Genomic DNA, 20058 nt, shown 5'->3' on the forward strand with positions numbered 1-20058 from the left:
CTTGCAAAGTGAGTCTGTAGTAATGAACTGCTTTGGGAGGGTTTACACAAAATGTCTTAAGTTCCCTTTTGCTTTTAAAGGAAAAAAAAATGTCAGATGTAGGATTCGTGGTTGACACTTTTTTCTTTTTAGCACTTTAAATATACCAGCCTACTACCTTCTGTCCTCCAAAGGTTCTGATGAGAAATATAATAATCATACTGACAGTCATTTGTACACCATGAATCACATTTTTGTGGTTTCAGAATTGTCTCTTGGGCCTACAGTTTGATTGAAACATATTTTGGTATAAGTCTTGAGTATATCCTCCCTGGAGTCTAGTCAGCCTCTTGGGTGCTAATATTGCAATCTTGTATTGAATCTGGGAATTGCTCCTGGTGCTTTGGCTATCTCCCCTCCTGCCTCTGCACCCCAGGCTCTTTGCTGGGCTCCTTCACTGTGCCCTGCGCAGACCTCGTGCACTCTCACATCCATCTCTTTTTGTTCCATTCCTCAGACTCAGTTCTGTCCTCAGACAGTTGTTCTGTCTTCAGGCTTGGTGTTTCTCTCTTTCTCCTGCCTGCTCAAATTCGGGTTTATTCTTTCTAGTAGATTTATAAATTTAGTTAATAATGCCATTATGCTTTAGATTTTCTGTTTTGTTTCTTTTTTAGGTTTTCTATTTCTTCAAAGTCTTTAATAGATTACTGCCAGGTCTGTCTTAGAGATAGTTAGGTTTTGCTTCCTTGTTGCTTGGAATGAATCGTTTTCTCGTTTTTGTTCCATGTGTGTGTGTGGTTTTTTTTTAAAGCAAACAAACAAACAAAAAACCCCAGATGTTTCCATTTAATAATGTGATCATGAAATCAGATTGTCCCATTCCCTGGTGTTTGGTGTTTTGTTTTTTGTTTGTTGTTGTTGGATTTCTTTGGAGAAGTTGTTTGTTTGTTTTGTTTGGTCATTCTTGTTGTGGATTGCTCTAGTCTGTCTCTGTATCCAGGATAAGTATAACCAAGGTGTTTCTGAGGTTACGCTTCATCTGGTCATATGCACTGGCTTTGTAATTGCCCTTTTGCATGCAGTGGCTTTTGGATGTTACAGTTCTTAATGTCTAGTTTCCAAACAGAAGTGGAGGAGAAAAAATAAAAAGAGGTGGAGAAGATATCAGCCTTTCAGATCTCCTGGAAGTCACTTCAGCCAGAGAGGGAGGGGCTTACCAGTAGGTGAGGGTATATCAGCAGGGATTGCCCTTCTGAGTCTAGTTCTCTGGTCAGATGCAGCAGTCAGCCATTTCTGAGATTCAGAAGACAGGTTTCTTACTGCCCACCTTTGTTCCCAGGACCTTTAAACAACACATGCTCTGCAACAGCTGCCTAGTAACAACCTAGTAAAGGGAAAGGTAGGTAGTTATTCTAAGAGGTGAAATTAACTGAAATCACCTACATTTACCTTACTTTCCAAGTCTTTCCCAGGAAATTTGGAGCCTTTGATAGTTTTTCAGCATTCTAAATAGTTAACATCAGATTCTACCTGTGTAATGTCTGAGTGGGAAAATGTATTCCTAACATTAGTGCACCTTTTCCCCAGAAGCTATTGTTGATTGCTCGTATGTCAAATTGTGTTGTGCTTTTCCACTTATTGAATTTTTAGTTTTGATCCTTTAGTGGGATTATATTTTTCTTTATGTAGAGTCTATATATTTAAAGTGATAATTATTCTTTGTTACCTACAGCTTTTTTGGTTTCTGTTACAATTATTTTCTATATAATTACTTATTTTCTATATATAAAAATATGATTCACTTCACAAATGGCCACCTTTAAATGATTTCTTTTAAGTGTTTCCAGCTCTTCACAGTTGGTCAAATTATCAATTACCATGGTGGTTTTGACACCGTCTTAAATACATATACCTGTTATTTTCTTGTACAGTTGCACTGGTGTATGCTTCTGGAAGTCTTTACTCTAGACAGGAGAAATTCATGAGTGACTGTGTTTCTATGGTAGAACAACTGGTCTCTAGCTTTCTGTCTTTGTGATGGGCTTATCAGAACATAACCTCATGGTGAGTCAGTGAGCACCAGGATTTTGTTTAATGACAATACAGAAATTTAAGAAAACTATTATGGTATGTGGTATGTGAGAATGGGTCTGTAGTTATTGTAGTATATGCGTAGCGATCCAGAAGACAGTTTTCAGGAGTCAGCTCTCCCTTCCTTTGGGAGTTCTTCAATGATCTGGCTTGTGCACTTTTACCCACTGAGCCATCCCTGCATCTGGATTCTAAATAGTTCAATGTGTTTTTCATATTTTTTGATGTGTTTATCAGAATATTAAATATTCTCCTTACTCAAATAGTTTCAGCTTACAGTGGGTTTATTGGACTATAACTCCATCAGAAGTTGAACACCTGTCTTAGAGTTTCTATTGCTGTGATAAAGCATGAACAAAAGCAATTTGGGAAGGAAAGGGTCTATTTCATTTACTCTTTTATATCACGGTTTGTGGTTGAACAAGCCAAGAACCTGGAGGCAGGAGCTGATGCAGTGATCCTGGAGGGATGCTGCTTACTGGCTTGTTCCCAAGGTGAACTGTGGACTTGTGGTGATTCTTAGGTTCATTAGTTATGTAGTGCTTTCCGTAAAATGTCAGCTAATCCTTAGCTGTCTTCATAACCTACAGTGGTGCTAAAAACTAACTGTAATCTCTTGACATATTTTAGGCCTAATCACCAATGAGCCCCAATTGTAAGATGATTTAATGTGTCATTCCCTGTGGGAATTCCAAATACAAATCCAAGTACAAATCCAAACTGGTTAGGTTTTAACCTTTGACTACCCCAGAATCATGGTAGCAGATGATGAGTGGTAACTTTAGTCAAAGGCCTGCTAAGGTCTTACTTTGCAGTGGTCTTAAGCACCCAGTGCTCAGTGCCAACATTCATTTCCTCCTGTTTCGTGTGGAGTGTAGCTGCCCTCGCTGTGTGTGCTGCTGAATTCCCTAGTAAGTGCTCTAGAAGTCTTCCTGAAGTTGATTCTGATCAAGTGCTGCCTGGAGGAATGATTAAATGGCCCTCCATGTGATTCTTAGCTTCCTTCCTTATAAGTTTTTTCCAGAGAATATTTTGGTTGACTCTTAAGAGAAATTAGGGTACAAAAATGGTTAAGAAAGAGAGTTTATTTGGGTTATTTCAATATTAACTAAACTGACACAGACTGAAATGTGATCTTAGGTCATAGACATTTCAAACAAGTTTTAAAGACAAAAATCCTACATCAGTGGAAGAATCACATCAGTTGTTTGCCAGAAGTTTTGAGCTGGCATAAAATCACTATCTTGTAAGAAAGTGATTGGATAATTTAAAGAAAATTAAAAAAAAAGAAAAGAAAAGAAATAAAGGGAGATGGGTGAGAAAGAAGAAAGTCTTGGGGTAGGGTTGCTCCAGGCACCTCAGCACTTGGGAGTGGAGATGGGAGTGTCAGGAGTGAGCCTCAGCTACTGAGGTAGCAAGCTTGAGGCCAGCCTGCCCTACGCAAACCCATTCAAGCAAGCAAGCAAGCAGAAAGGAACTCTCAAGAAAGAGAGCCTCGCTCAGATAAACTGCAGAATGGGCACACTGGATAATGCCCATTTGGAGAAGAATGTTTTGTTTTTCTTTTTTGATTTTTCTTAAAAGTTTATTTGGAAGGTAGATATGTTTAAAACCTGATCTCTCATATCCTCTTGACCTAGTATTTTGGGACACCTCAGCAAGATAAAGTCATATCTTTTTAATTTAAAATTTGCCATTCTTTTCAATAAACTACTTTCATCCATATACCTCTTCTTGAGTTTTTCTTCTAGGAGGCATAACTTAAAATAACTAGTGTGTGTTCTGCATTCTCTTTGGTACTATAATATTTTGGAGGTTGAACTGTACTTTTTGTACTATATATTTTTGGTTCTTTCCCATTAATAAATATTGATATCAAACTTTTAGAAGAATTTTCTATATAATTTTCTAGAATAAATAATTATGTATAAAAGTTTATTTTAAAGATTCAGATATTTTATATGGAGAGAGAAGTATATTGTGAATATGTAAATGTAACACATGAATATAGTAACCTGGAGCAAAAGTTCAAATACTGAGGCAAAACTTTTGCAAGATACTTGAAGGAACAAAAGAAAATAAGGTCCGAAGGTCTTTGTTATGAACTGCAGAGGAATTCTGAAAGCCTGAGACCTGGATAAGGACTCAGTCTCACTGTAAGAATTGTCATTGAAGTCTTGGTGAGAGAATATTAGTGATTTGCTGGTGTGACAGAGAACAAAGCATAGCAGAAGAGATACATTAATAAGCATACATCAGCGAGATTGTTAGTTTTGTTCCAGACCAATGCAATAAAACAACGATCGCAACATAACATGAATCAAAACTTTTTTTGGATCCCTAGGAACCAAATGTATACTACATTTACATAGTACCATTGTGCAATAACATTCTCTTTTAAAAGTATATGCCATGATAAAAATTTAAAAATACTTTATTGCTAGAAAATAGCAATAGCCTCCTGAGCCCTCATGAGTCATACTCTTGGTGGAAGGAGGACCCCTTGACTGCTCATTGATGGGTGGGGTGCTGAGGTTTAGGGAAGGAGTGATATATTCTGAAAGCAAATAACAATGAAGATTGCCTTATCGGTTGACACTTTAGTGAAAGATCACTGTCATACGGAAGCTGTAGCAATTGGTGCTTATTGGACTATCCCAAAATTATACTAAGCCCTCTCAAAACTTTGCCATCTATTCTGCTGGCTCCCCTTCCCACCCATAAGGGCTTGATCAGCCTGTGATGGCAATCTGGGGATCCTGAGAAGGAAAGCAGGGTGGGAATGGCTGGGAGCTGAAGAGACCTCAGGAGGTGGTGAGCACCTTGAAAGGAGACTCTTGGGAGGCAGCTCCAGTGAGACAGCACTTTTAATGGGGGGAGCAAAGGCTACTTAATCTGGGGGTTCGGTAGAGGCTACTGGGCTACCGGGCTGCATGACCTCTCATGGGCAAATGTGGGGGCACAGGACTATGTGACCTGGGACATGCAGGCCCAAAGCAGGGTAGGGAGCCATCCTAATCCTGCCAATCTTAGGATAGATTTCTGGGGTTTGGACACACCTCAACCCCAATCTTGCTCTGAGCCTGCTCTACCCCAAGTCCCATGGCTCCTGGCCTCATACATTATTAGCCATATTGATTCGTTCTGAATTCTATGTTGTTATTTGAATAGTGTTTGCTGTGTCTTCATCTGGATTGGTTTCCATCACTAGAAACTCTCTGCCCTTCTGTAAGAATTACTCCTCAGTCATTAAAGTTTTATGATGAAATTCTAGTCACTTAGTCACATATTCAGATTGCATTACTGGTTCTAACATGAAATTTAAGCAACTACAGTCCACACTTCTAGTTCTCTTGCTATTCCTAATCTATCTTCAGATGCTGCTCCACTGGTTCTGAATTCCTTGGAATTACCAGAGTGTTCAAATCAGCTTTTTATAAGACGCCTTTCACAAATCTTACATTGAGGATGTTGAATCTTTGATCCTTTCCAAGTGGCTTTAAGTTTCCTTTGGCAAGACTCATCTGGAAAAAATCACTGTCTAAAGCAGATACATTGTTTTAAAAGCTATATTTCTTAAATAAGATTTGGAGCTCCTCATTGATCCACAGGCTTCAGGATGGATGCTGTGTTAGGTGTGACAACAGCATGAAGCTTGCTGTGTATCCCCACCAGGTTCTGGGGAGCTAGCTTGGCACCATGGCACTAAATGGTAGCATTTTACAAAAGAAGGCTTTGTTTCCCAAGAAGCAGGTTTCAGTAAGACATGCTTAAGGAATACTGCCAACCAGGTTTTCTTATTTCAGTTGCATAGCACAGGGAGAGTACATTTGGTATAATTTTAAAGATAATTTGGGGGAAATAATTTGGGGAATGTTAAATGCCATCAGCTTCATCTTAGGGCCATTAGCTGCATGCGCCCCTAACAAGATAATCAGGCTTTGTGAAGCTTAGAAGCCAGGATTTCCCTCTCCTCTCCATCTATGAAAGTCTCATGTGACATCTTTTTCTAACATAAGGCTGTTTCATTTACACTGACAATTCTGTTACTTAGCCACCTCCAGCATTGTCCATAGCTGGATCATCTGGGTAAGTTCCTATAGTTTCTCCATCAGCATTTCCTGCTTCATTTCACGCTCTATCTCTAGACCTTATGAACCAAGCTCTGCTAGCTATATATTTTCCTTGTGTACCTTACTCACCTCTGGCCTTTATAGAATTAATAGGGCCTTGCTCTGAGTTAGGCTTTGGTTTAGTAAATACTACAGTGAATCTTCTATCCAGTCCACCATTTCATAGCAGCAATAAGACATATGTTCTCTTGTCAGTCAGGTATGCACAGCAGTAGGAATATCAGTTTGTTTCAAGAACTTCTCCTTTGTTTTTACTACTTAGCTAGTTGTATAAGAATCCTGGTTTAACATGCCTTTCTTACTAAGTATACTTATTTCCAACTTTTAACTTAAACTGGTAAGTGTCTGCAAGAGTTTGTTTCACTTGAACCCTTGGATCCATTATAAGATTATTGTTTGACTTAATTTCAGGATTGTTGGATCCCAGGAAAGGGCGGAAATGGAGAACAAGAAGTTAGTGAATCAGTCAGAACACGAAGAACCTTTATTGAGTTCATGGCCTCATACATCTCATTGTGTTTCATGGTGTTCCAAAACAATGCTAATACTGAAAGCAAAGGTCACTGATTACAGATCACCATAATATGTAATAACAATGAGTCAGGCCTGTAACCCTATCTGTTTGGAATGCAAGACAGCTGGATTTCAAGTTCAGGATATAGAAGGAGTTCCAGGCCAGCCTAAACTACTTAGTAAAATTGTCTCAGAATAAGTGAAAGTCTTGCCTGGCATGCATAAGACCTGCAGCTAGGTTCCTAGCACTGCTCCTACAATTTTAGTGCCCCAGAATTGGGCACATTGCCAAACTGTGACAGTGATTAAAAAGTGAGCAGGTGCTTTTGAAAGAATAGACTTGTTCAGTATAGAACTGTCACAGCCTTCAATTTATCAGGAAGACAGAGTAGTATAAGATACACCTGTGTCTACAAAAAGCAAAACTAACTTCTACAAGGGGTAAATACTTGCATAGTACCCATATGAGACGACCATGGTATAATTATAATATCTACAAAATTTGGAGTAGAAAAGTATACTGTATCAAGTTGTACTTTCTCTATGAAATCAATAGCAGGCATTCTTGAGCCTGCAGGAATTCCAGGTGTAGTACCAGTTGGCACTGGCACAAGTAGTTGCTGAGTTCCAGCTGATGACATGTGACAGGAGTGAGAAAAGCTCTGATAAAATGACTGCTGATGAACATGGAGTCCACTTCCATATAGATCCAAGCAATGGAACAATTACAGTTCAGACACCAAATAAAACTAATGAAGTTGAGTGTGAACATAGTGTACATATGGATTTCCATATTTATCACAGCAAAAACATGCTACCTATAATTCAAATACAGAAAACAAAACTATATTTTTGATAATTTTCTCTATCTTCAAAAGGATCATTTATTTAGATAAATATCATTCTAAACATTTAACTTCTTTAGATTAATTTTGTTTTCTTTTTTCTTATAACTTCAAAGAAATAGAATTCACAATGTTAAATCTTTGAAATTGTGTGACCAGTGTGATCTCAATTCTTTAAAACTGTAACAGAGCAGTTAAGTCAGAATTCTTAATTCAATTTGCTAGTGTGGCGTACAATGCTATGATCTGTTTGCATTCATCTGCAAAATGCAAATAAGTTCATCAGTTTATCCATAGAAAGCTCTTGGCACATTTTTGCGCTTGCTCGTATGCGCGTTCACACACTCATGTGCACCAGGCCCTAGATGTGGGAGTCAGAGGACAACTTGCAGGAGTCGGTTCCCCTCTCCCGTTATGCAGGTCTCTGACTGGAACACTGGTTGCCAGGCTTGGCAGCAGCTACTTTACTCACTGGGCCATTTTGCCTTTCCTCTATATGAAGTTATTATATAATACTTCTGACATTTTTGTCATAGTTATCTTTTATCTCCTGCTATTCATAGTTATAGATCTTACCAAATGTTCATTCTTACCAAATGTTAATAGTGATTATTTTTGAGTAGTGAGCTTTGGGTTGTTTCCTCCTTTATACAAATCTTCCTTGGTTGAATTTTTTTCTTCACAACAACAATACAAAGCCCTTTCTTTAAAATCCAAATGATTTTTAATTTTCTGAGTCCATTTTTGCCTCTGAGGTCACAGTTACAAGCCTTAAGATCTGCATTTTTGAAATGTTCCTCACGTAATTTTCATGATATATAGGACTTAGAAAGCACTTGAAATAGATAACTCTCTTCCATCTAAGCAAGCATGTTGTCCATAATTAATGTATAAGATGGCTGAGTGATGTCTTCTTCCAGTCTAGTCCATGCAGTATGACTGAAGAATTTGAAGGTAGACATGTACTTACCAGAAATCCAACTGGGCTTTGGTGATACATTTTATCTTCACAAGATGACTGCTTTATTGTAGGAACAGGAAAGACAATAGGAGTTCACAAATAGTCATAAAGGCAGGAGTCCTTGAAATAGGAATGGGTTACAACAGGGAGGAGCCTTCATATGCTCCTACTCGGCTCTGAGAAGAGTAAGTGTGGATGACAGCAGCGGACAGCATCTCAAAGTGTTTTAAAAGTGGAGACATTATGAAACACCCAGTGTTTTTCTGCGTTTCTCCCAGAAAGATGCCAACTGTGAGTTTTGCTTAGTGCTGTTGCTACCTCACTGTCTATTTTCTAGATCAATATCGTCAGCTTTCTATATCCGTGCATTCCATATTCATAAATTGAGCCAACGATAGCTATTGGAGAAGTGCATGTGTATAGTAAATATATACAATTGTTTTCCTTATCCTTTTTTCTAAGCAATACAGTATAAAAACTATAAAAAAATCATTTCTATTCAATATTATGGGTTCTTTAAATATACTGAATGTGTATAGGAGACTTGTTATATGCAGGCACCTTTCTATTTTCTATAGAAGATTTAGCATCTGTGGGTTTGCTTATTCTGGAGGAATCCTGGAGCCAATTTGCCATTGAGAGTGAAGAACAACCTTAACTGTCCAGGGTAGAGCGGTGCCAAGTGCCTGGCTCTCGGATCCTGACTGCTGTCTTCTTCCCCTCACTTGTTATCACTGCCTCACTACTTTACTGCCGTCTTCACACAGCCTGTTATACTTTGTCCATCTCTTCTCATTTACATTGATGACTAATGTATTGAATCCAGTGAAACAGTCCATAATACAGTGGTGGAGCCTTTTCAGTTTTGTAGTTTTGATAGTGGTAATTATTGGCTTTTGCCAATAATCTTTTAGGCTCTTCTTCGTGACTCCCTGTATGCATGTTATCCTTTCTATTAATGGTGATTGTTTGAAAACAAGAAATGTAATGGATAAAACATTGACGTTTCTTTTGTTGTTGTTATTGTTTTAAAATCAATTCTTTATTCAGGTAACAAGTTGGTTATGTTTACCACATTTTATGAAATATCAGAATACCATCCTGGAAATACCATACTATCAGTACAGGTCAGATCAGAGGGTACAGGTGAACAACAACCCATTTGCATTCTTCATTCCCCATCTTTTAACAACCCCTAAACCCCAGTAAAGGGACAAGTAGCTTTTAACACCATCATGTGAAGCACTTTAACTTACACGAATAAATAAAATATATTGTGGCAGTAATTCCTTTTAGAGCAAAACTCAGGTACAAAAGAAATCAAGTGATCAGGAAAGCTGTCTGTATTCAAATGTGTAGCTCCCCAGAAACAGCCTTGGGAAAATGATACAAACAATACCATGAATTCCATTTCACAGAGGACCAGATAATGACTCATGTTTAACTACAATTACAACAGGCTAAAAGACAAGGAAAACATATGGGAAAATGTTCACAAAGCATCCACAACATGTAAATTATGTACAAATGTACACATTCATTACTTCTCCAAACTCCAGTAACTTCTTTTTGATAAATATTTTACTCTTCATGTTCAGCACTAAATTCAATACATACAAAACTTAAAAAATTCAAAGCTATTGTAAAAATAGAACTAAGTAAGTACCTATGTGACAGCCACTCTGTACTGTGCCCAGTATTATAAAATGAGAGGTTACTAAACCCATGAAAATATCTCTGTATTTCCTTATATCTAAAGTAGATACTTTAAAAATGTAGTTATAGCATTTTGATGTGATATTTTGAGCTTTTAAAATGACAAAGTTAAAAATTATACCAAATTACATAAAACTTGTATCTTAAAAGCTGAAAAAGTAAAACTATAGAAACCCACATGTAAAATAAAAAGATCATATTATTATCTTATATATTTATATTATATAGGTACAGTTTATATTATAAAGGTAAATCAGTTTATATTATAAAGGTAAATCTCATCAATTAGAGTAATTCGAAGCCAATAAGATGACAGAGCAAATTATAAATATCCATAAATTCATTTGGCTTCACGAGATCTAGTGAGAACTGAAGGATGTAGGAAATTTTTAAGGGTTTTTATTATTGCCAGACACTGTATCTTGAAGCAAGGCAATGTTACAATGTGAACATTATTGGAGAACCCAATTTGGTAATACAAGTAAATTGGAAAAAAATAAATAACAATAATATATATATATATATATATATATATATATATATATATATATCCATCCATCCATCCTGTGGTAAATTGTTTAAATGAAATTCCAAGCCACAGAACTAACAAAAGGCTTCTAACTTAGTAAACTGAAAAATTGGAACTTTTCTTGCAATTCTTTACTCTTACATGCTTATATGTTCCAAGGTCTCAGATGAAGCCATGAAAAGAGATTCAGAGTTGGATAAGCACTTGGAATCACAGGTTGAAGAAATCATGTGGAAGTCTGGGGAGGAAGGAATGCTTGATCTTGCCCATGTGATGTACATTTTGTCTGTAGAAAATATCCCAAATTTGCCTCCTGGGCAGGTCTCACTGGAAAGTGCCATGTTATTGATGCTGTTTATAAGTAGACTTAACCCATACAAAGACAATGATGGGGGCGCTGGCGATCTAGAAGACTCATTGGTAGCCTTATAACCTTCTAAAATTCTTTTGATTCTGAAAATTGGGGGGAAACTTTTAATCACATTTTCTTTAATACAAGGGAAAATACTCTTGTGAATTCCCACTGTTTTGTGATATGAGCAGAAACTATTAGCATTTCCCACCATTTGTTCACATTTGTGTTTCCCCGTAATTACCAATCTTAGCATTGTCTGGACTCAGTATTTTTTTGCCAACCTCAGGCATCTGGTTACAACTGTATTGAATTTTTGGCCCCAGAAAAGCAAAATGTCCCTACAGATAACAAATGTGCCTGAGGTGCTGACTGAGGCCCATATCACTAATCCACAGAGTATAGTTAGCTATACTATGAAAATGCATTATGGGTGAATTTTGTTTTTTGGTTTTTTTAAAGCAAAACAAAACATTGACGTTTCTTAAGCAGATAGATGGGAGGCAAATCTCTGCTTTGTAATTGTGCTAACTGTTTATATAACATGGGAAGATGTTATATGCAAATACCTTTCTATCTTATATTACTTATACTGCATAATGTAGTTATACTATATTGTGTTGGAAATAGTGTCAAGGGAAAGTCTGTATTACCTGTTGACTTTTAAGGACGTGTGTGTGTGTGTGTGTGTGTGTGTGTGTGTGTGTGCGCGCGCGCTCGCGCATATGTAAATTATGTATGGATGAAGGCCAGGAAAGGCCATCAGATCCCTCAGTCAGAATTAGAGGTGCTTGTGGTCAAAATTGCCAGCTTGTTGGTTGTGAATTGGTTCTAGAACTCCTCCAGAATAACTAAATCCACAGATTGCTAAATCTTTTCTAGGAAATGGAAAGGTGCTTGTATGTAACAAGTTACATGAGTGCTAGTGTCTGTGCTTTGACCTTCATAATGAACTATTTCCCCAGCTTGACTTTTTAAGCTTTCTGTTTTCTTGTTTGTAAAATTATGAGACTGGAAAGTGAACCAGCATATGGCAGGTGCTCATTAACATTTTTGGAACTTTTCTTAGGGAATGAGAAAGTGTATACTTAAGGCCACCTCATACGGTTTATAACTGCCATATAGTTGGCTGTTAACAAACTTTTAAAAAGAGAGTAACTTGGTTGTGAAGTAGTCAGCAAGTATTCTTTGATCCCCCACTGTTCCAGGCACCATACTGAATCTGATGATAGACATGCACTGGGGCTTTGTGAGCAGTATGTTAGCAGTGAGAGCCTTGAGCATCCTGAGTCTGCGTCCAGCAGTGCTACAAAACAGGGATTTGGACTAGGAGCTGGCAGACTTCTGTTAAAGAGCTAGATGAAGCTTTGTTGGGCATGTTACTTCTGTTGTAGTTACTCTGCTCTGATTTGGAACCAGCCACAGTCATCATACACAAAAATGGACATGGACGTTCTTAAATAAAACTACATTTGCAAAAACAGAACCTATATCCCAGAACTTCACTGACTCTGCCCATTCCCTACCCATCCCTAGCTAGGTGACATATATATACATATATATATATACCTATGTATGTGTGTATGTATTTATATGTTATTACCCATTTGTAGCACCTGACCAAGTGTTAATTATGTTTCTACTGAGATAGGCAGTGATACAGGCCATTCTTTAGGGGCTGCATGCACGTTGTCACCCTCATGCTTTAGGTTTTTCATCTCCTTATGCTGCTCAGTTTGTGCAAATGCACCAGCTCCTTTTCTGCTTGAGCTCATCTTCATGGTGTTTCTTCAACACAGCCAGGTGTTCTGTAGTCTTCCCTCACAGCACAGATCCTCTTCAGGCCTCTCTCTTTCCTCAGGCCCCACCAGCTTCTCAGGTGCTGCTGGCGCTGGTGTCCAGGCTCTCCAACTCAGAGAGAGATGCAGCTTTTACATTTTCTAGGCCAGAGACAGTCTGTGGCTCAAAGCCTGAAGCACTTTATTTCTAGTTCTTCTCAGAGTTTGCTCACTCCGTATTGAAGAATAGAGTAAGTGATGATTGATATAGAAGTGAAAGTGCTAGAGTTGACAGCCAAGAATGGAAATTATCCTGGCAAACAAACTTGGTTCTGTCAGATCCTGGTGAGAGGAGGGTCCCAGACTCTGGGCCAATAATAGCGAGTCCGTCTTCTACTTGCTTGTAATTGTCCACAAACAGCTGTTAAAATACATAAAGAGGTAAAGTTGTAAGTGAGGAGAAGTTAGTACTGTTAGACATATTGTCTTACAGAAGGGATCAACTTCCAGTGGAAATTAAGCCTCAGAATATTTCCTTGATAATGTTCATCACTTAGTAATGAACCAGGTACTTATAAGATTATTTGTTTTATTATTAGTTATTTTACAATTATTACTATTTTTCTTTTTTACAGAAATACATTCCCGGGAAATGGCCTCTAAATCTTGGCTGAATTTTTTAACCTTCCTCTGTGGATCAGCAATAGGGTTTTTTTTATGTTCTCAACTATTCAGTATTTTGTTGAAAGAACAGGCTGACATTCAGCCTAACATGCTTCATAACGATCCTCATGCAAGACATTCAGATGATACTGGGCACCATCACCTCAAAGGACAAATGAACTTCAATGCAGACTCTAGCCAACATAAAGGTACGGTCTGTGTTAGTAAGAAGTAGTTAGTTGTTGAGTATGTTGGGAAATCTTGTTGCTCTCTATACCAATAGACTAAAATGACCCCTATGTGTTAGATATGAAGTTTTTTTTTTTTAATTTGCCTTAGGAGAAAACCCCATGATTTGTTTAAGAAGCTAATAATTTAAAATTAGTTTTAAATGGAAATGGTTCATAAACCATGACACAGAGAAAGACGAACTTGAAGAACCTTTTCTTTAGGGTCAGTTTTGTTATGATTTATATAAACTGTTTAGTTTTTGTTTAATCCTGTTACCATAGAAAAACATTAAAATGTATATTTAAGTTTTCATTTGCATTTTTGTCAGTGATTGATCATTATTTGTTTTGAGAGTCAAAGAGGTACAGAGGTAACAAAAGTAAGTGCACGTTACAGTGTTCTCCCCTGTTCTTATCACTGAGGCCGGCTTCCTTCGGTGCCTCGAGCCTTCCTATATCCCGTGAATGTTGTGTTCTCTACACTTCTATCCTTTACCTTTGGCTGTGTGGAGTCACCAATTCTTGAAACTTTGACTTCTTCCTTTTCCTTACTGAGTTTATCTTCATCCATTTCCAAGCACTGAGAGAATACACTTATTAATACAATACAAACATCTCTCCAAACTGATTTGGCAAAACAGAATACATATAGTCTAGAAATAATTGAAATTGCAAGATGGAAAAATTCCCTCCAATTAAGAGTTAATTCCTTTATCTTCCTAGTAGTAAATTGTTTCTTTCTTACCTCTTATACAGAGATTGAGGGTTAGGGTATCAAAATCTGATTGTGTGTTATCAATTAACACACACATTGGTAGTTTAGCAAATTGTCATGTTGCATGACTGTTCATGCACAGTGGTTCAGCGGCGCTTTGTGTTCTTACAGAGCAGTTCACTTATCCAATCCTTGCTCTACTACACAGCTCCAAACATATGCCTTACTGGGAAGCTGTGCTGGACCTCACCAATGCACATATATTTGATAAATATTTGTTACTTTCATGAACCACATGTGGATCATGCTAAAAATTACCCTACTCTCAAAATGTAAAAATTACACTCCTTTTTCTTCCCATTCCCAGAACATTATTTTCCTCATTTTCTCATTTCTATCCAGCAACCATCTATGTAAGCTGGGAACTATGGAACTGGGGACATTTTCTTTTTATATCCCAAATGCTACTGAATTTTAACAATTCTACATTGCCATCCTCCAAGATCTCTTGCTCTTAAATGTTTTCCCTAAGTCAGACTTGCAGCTGCCTGCAACATACCTACATTCTATTACATTTGCCCCTGCCTTTTCCTGAAGACCCATGTCCTACATCATCTTTCTAGTGGCTTTATTTCTCCCTTTTCTGTTCTGCCCAAGCTCTTGGGCCTCTCATTTAGTAGTCCCCACACTTCCTTTTCCCTCAGCATACAGAACCCTTTCAACATTCATCTGTCAGGTTGGATGGAGAGATGGCTCAGTGCTTATTTTTCAGAGGAGCTGGGTTTGATTTTTAGCACCTGCATCATAGCTTATAACAGGTACCCCAATTGCAGAGCAATCATTTAGCCTCTGAGCACTGCATGCCTTGTGGTTTACAGACATATGCAGGGCACACATCCACACACTTGAAATAAATATATCTATTTTAAAATCCTTCTGTCCCAGCACTTCTTACTGTGCAACAATCCCTGGTTTACTTGTACTGCTAAACTGGATTTTATTCTGGTAAGAAATGCACTTCTTACTGTACCACAATCCCTGGTGTACTTGTACCTGCTAAACTGGATTTTATCTAGTAAGAAATGTGTCTTGTTTTTCTACAGCTAGTACAAAGTAACTAATAAAGCTAGATAAAATAAGTAAATGAGGAAAACAGTGTTCTGAGAGTGGGTAGAAGAAAAAGGAGTCCAGTTTATACATTTAGAGAGTGGGATGGGTAATTTTTAGCATTACCCATCCTGTGGTCCTTAAAGATAACAAATATTTTTCAAATATATGTGCATAAAGTGAGAGGATCGATCAGACCCCAGCTGTGGGGATACAGCTGTCTTGTCTTCCATGTACTGTACCATTTTTTGCTGTTCATCCAGAGTGTGATGTGTCTGTGACTAAGATTGATTATTTCGTTCCATGAGCAGTGGATGCTTCCTAACTACAGATTGCAGCTCTTCTTCTGGAATGATTTCAAAAGAAGAAAATTCTTTCATGCCCTTCCTCCCCTTTTCTTCTGTTCTCTTTCAGTCAGTTAACTAGGTAACTGTACCTCACTGTTAATCTTTTACAGGACCAAGGCTTCAACAACTAAGTTGACCATTACATTTAAAATTGTTGTACCTTAGGATTATCTTGAGCTTTCTTATCAAGTGTTGCTTGTAGATTATATTGTTCTGTAATTAAGAAAGTTGGAATCAGGAGTAAAACACTAATTTGCAAAGTAATTTTCTATAGATATGAAAGTAGAGATCAGGGCTTGTATATATTCCAAAGCCGAGTGCTTTCTAATAATTTATAGAAGTATAGGTAGGCCTCTAGCAATTGAAAATAAAGACTGCTCCTTCACCACATATAATTTTAAATTAAAAAAAAAAGCCTTGGTATATGCCCACACATTAATGACATATGAGCAGTGCTAATTGGACTTGAGTTATTAATGAAAATAAAAACACAAGAGGAGCCAGTCAGTGGTGGCACATACATTAAACCCCAGCGCACAGAAGACTGAGGTAGGCCGATCTCTGAATTCCAGGACAAACAGGGATGCACAATGAAGTCCTGCTTTTGGGGAAAATAAAGAGGGCATGAAGTTATGAAGTTGGGACTAAAGAGGTATAACACTAGGGGGAATTGGAAGAGCATAGGGATGGATAGGGATGAGTAATATACATTATATAAATGTATACAACTTTCAAAGAAGAAAAGTATGTTTTTAAAAAGCACTGGTCTAGATCTTCTAGTTGTACCCTTCCTCTAAATCATTGGTGTTTACATCGTGGGCCCGATAGCTTGAGAATTGTTTATACCCAGGTGAGGAGCTTTTGGACCAGGTTTCAGGTCCTAAGCTTACTATTGTGTTTAGTAATCAGTCATTTTCATCAAACCTGGTTGGTATGCTCCTATATATTCTGACATGAGCCTTCTATTTCTTTACAAACTGGGAGCTTACAGAAACACTGTTCTCTATGATCTCAGGAATCCAGCTCTACCCACTGCTCTGTACTGTTTCTAACTACTGGGTTTGCATTTTGGAATGAGGTGTATAATATTGCCCAAGCACTCTCAACTCTACATTAACTCCTTTGCTTTGAACCGAAACTGTTGTTATTGTGAAAGTCTTCAAGAACACCTTAGGATATTTGTACAAATTCATAGCAGTTGTCTCATGGGCTTTAAAAATAATGAACTGACTTTAGCAGCATGGTTTTCCTTTTTATTCTTCTGTCTTTTAGAAACATATTTATTTAGAATTTAGAGAAATTCCCAGGGATATTTGGAAATACTACTTTCATTGTAGTATTAAGTAGCAAGGAGAGACAATGTGAGGTAGTATGTGAGTCTGAATTGGTAGGTCTGAGGTGGGGCCTGCTATACACCTCACTGCTAAGGGATTTCCCAGATGCTGTTGACACTTTCAATCTATTCAGATAATAAGCACTTAGGAACTGGTGATGTTTCAAAGATCCAAGGATAATTTGATAGGAAATTAAGAGTGTCAAGTCATATTAACTTGTGCCCATTTCTCAAAGTTATTAATAATGAAATAGAGTCTTGGAAATTATTTATGAAGTTTCTTTGGTGTGATTTATTTGGGTTTTACATCTGTGTAAAGGTAACTTTTAAAATTTTTTTTTTTTGATAGATGAGAACACAGACATTGCTGAGAACCTCTATCAGAAAGTTAAAATTCTTTGTTGGGTTATGACAAGCCCTCAAAATCTAGAGAAAAAGGCCAAACATGTCAAAGCTACATGGGCCCAGCGTTGTAATAAAGTGTTATTTATGAGTTCAGAAGAAAATCAAGACTTCCCTACTGTGGGATTGAAAACCAAAGAAGGCAGAGAGCAACTATATTGGAAAACAATTAAAGCTTTTCAGTATGTACATGACCATTATTTAGAAGATGCTGACTGGTTTATGAAAGCAGATGATGACACGTATGTCATCGTGGACAACCTGAGGTGGCTTCTATCAAAGTATAACCCTGAAAACCCCATTTACTTTGGGAGAAGATTTAAGCCCTATGTGAAGCAGGGATACATGAGTGGCGGAGCGGGATATGTCCTAAGCAAGGAAGCCTTGAGAAGATTTGTGAATGCATTTAAAACAGAAAAATGTACGCATAGTTCCTCCATCGAAGACTTAGCCCTGGGCAGGTGCATGGAAATTATAAATGTAGAAGCTGGAGATTCCAGAGATACCATGGGGAAAGAAACCTTCCACCCATTTGTGCCAGAACACCACTTAATCAAAGGTTATCTGCCAAAAACATTTTGGTACTGGAATTACAATTATTATCCTCCTATAGAGGTAAGTCTAGAAGTTATTATTATTATATAAATATCAGGGACTGACTTTTGTTTACCTGAAAATTAAAAAAAAAAAAAAAGAAGACCAGTTAATATGTACATGTTTCATTAGTACCAATAACCAGAGCTTTTTTTTTTTTTTTTTTTTTATGTATATACTAACAGTATAACAAAGCAGATGAGAACAGAGGCCCAGCCAGTCATTTAGTTATCTATTGATACCTCTGCAGGCCAGCCACTAGGATACTGTCATTGGCATATAAAAGTTAATACAGTCGTTTTACAGTTTTCTTATATTCTACATAAGGAGGCACAGGATAAATAGGCATACTTATAAAGAAGTGACTTTAGAGAATGACAAGTGCTCTAAACCTGTAGGTCATGACTCTTGGCAAACCTCTAACTGCAAAAGTATTTACATTATGATTCATAACTAGCAAAATTAGTTACAAATTAGCAACCGAAATAATTTTAGGCTTAGGGATCACCACGTGGTAAAAGTCTGCTAATTAAGAGTGAAGTCTAACATTGAGGCTTGGTGCGTAATGGAAGACACCCTTCAGTAGTTGGACTTTGCCTTCTCTGATTGTCTGGGGAATTCTAAGCCCCAACACATTCCTCTACCTAAGGAATACCATGTAGCCTCAGGTAGATTATAGAATCAACTTATTGTCTCCTGATAGAAACCTGCTCAGGTAGCACCTAAGATTCCTGAAATGCTTCCCCCCGGTAATAAGGGCTTTTAGTACCCTAAGCCTTCAGCCTGCCTATTCTGGATGTTTCTATCCACCATCCCCTAAAACTTTATAAACCTTGAATCACCCAAAGCAAAATTGATATGATTCCCCGCAGCTGGTCTTGGTGTGTTTACTCACCATACATACTCACAGGACTCCCAACTCCCCTCCCCTCATTCACCCTTCGTCATTGTCATCTCTGCTCCCTTTGCCCATGTGGACTGTATCAGCCAATGATGCACGAGGGCAGGGAGAACCACACCATAGCTTAACTGTATTCAAGAGTGGGACATTAGGAAGAACCATTGTTCTAAAGAAAACCAAGGAAACAGTGTGACTTAAGGTAGAAAGGTAGACTACCTCGGTTTTGGTGATTAAGGAGGTGACATTGAACAAAACTTTCGATAAGGCTAGAGAGCTATATGAAGATCTAGACAATGAGTTTTGTACTATTCAGAGAAAAAATACGGTTCACAAAGACTAGATTCAAATTCTGTTCTTCCATTTTGTAGTTGGATGATCTTAATATACAATATCTGGCTTATCTTTGAGCCTGTTTCCTCATTTGTAAAATGAGTGTGATCTGTCTCTCATTTTCTTGTAATTACAGTGTAGTATAGCCCAGGACAGTATTTAATGACAAGATTGTCTCTTAATAAACATTTGTATCTTAATAAACATTAAATTATAACTGAGTGAGTTGCATTACCTATGAACTGTCTCAAAAGTATATATTTAACTTTTCCAAGAATGAAACTATTGCCACATTTGCCTCAAATATTTTCAGAATAAAAGTTTGGTTGACATTCAAGGCCCGTATGCCCTTATATCTAATTCTCTTATTTTTTTCCTCTAACCACTACTACCAGGAATTAAATGTTATTCATTACCATGGCAAGCTTTTATATTTTCCTACATATGTGCATAAATAAGTCAGCATTGTTTCATAGATTTTTAAGATCAAATTATACCTTAGACATCTTACAAATTTCTAATTTTACACATTAAATTTT

The 20058-nt window shown here is 37.4% G+C and overlaps 1 protein-coding gene across 2 annotated transcripts in view; it reads left to right on the plus strand.

Annotated features, from left to right (window-relative positions):
- Positions 1-20058, plus strand: part of C1galt1 (core 1 synthase, glycoprotein-N-acetylgalactosamine 3-beta-galactosyltransferase 1) — a 35950-nt gene that overhangs the window by 8390 nt on the left and 7502 nt on the right. For both annotated transcript variants that reach the window (XM_052173227.1, XM_052173226.1), the window contains exons 2-3: positions 13533-13769; positions 17642-18309. In XM_052173227.1, the coding sequence (XP_052029187.1) occupies positions 13550-13769; positions 17642-18309 (888 nt within the window). In that variant the 5' untranslated portion in view covers positions 13533-13549. The remainder of the gene's footprint in view (positions 1-13532; positions 13770-17641; positions 18310-20058) is intronic.

This window comes from Apodemus sylvaticus, chromosome 2 (genome assembly GCF_947179515.1).
Source record: "Apodemus sylvaticus chromosome 2, mApoSyl1.1, whole genome shotgun sequence".
Lineage (NCBI taxonomy): Eukaryota > Metazoa > Chordata > Mammalia > Rodentia > Muridae > Apodemus > Apodemus sylvaticus.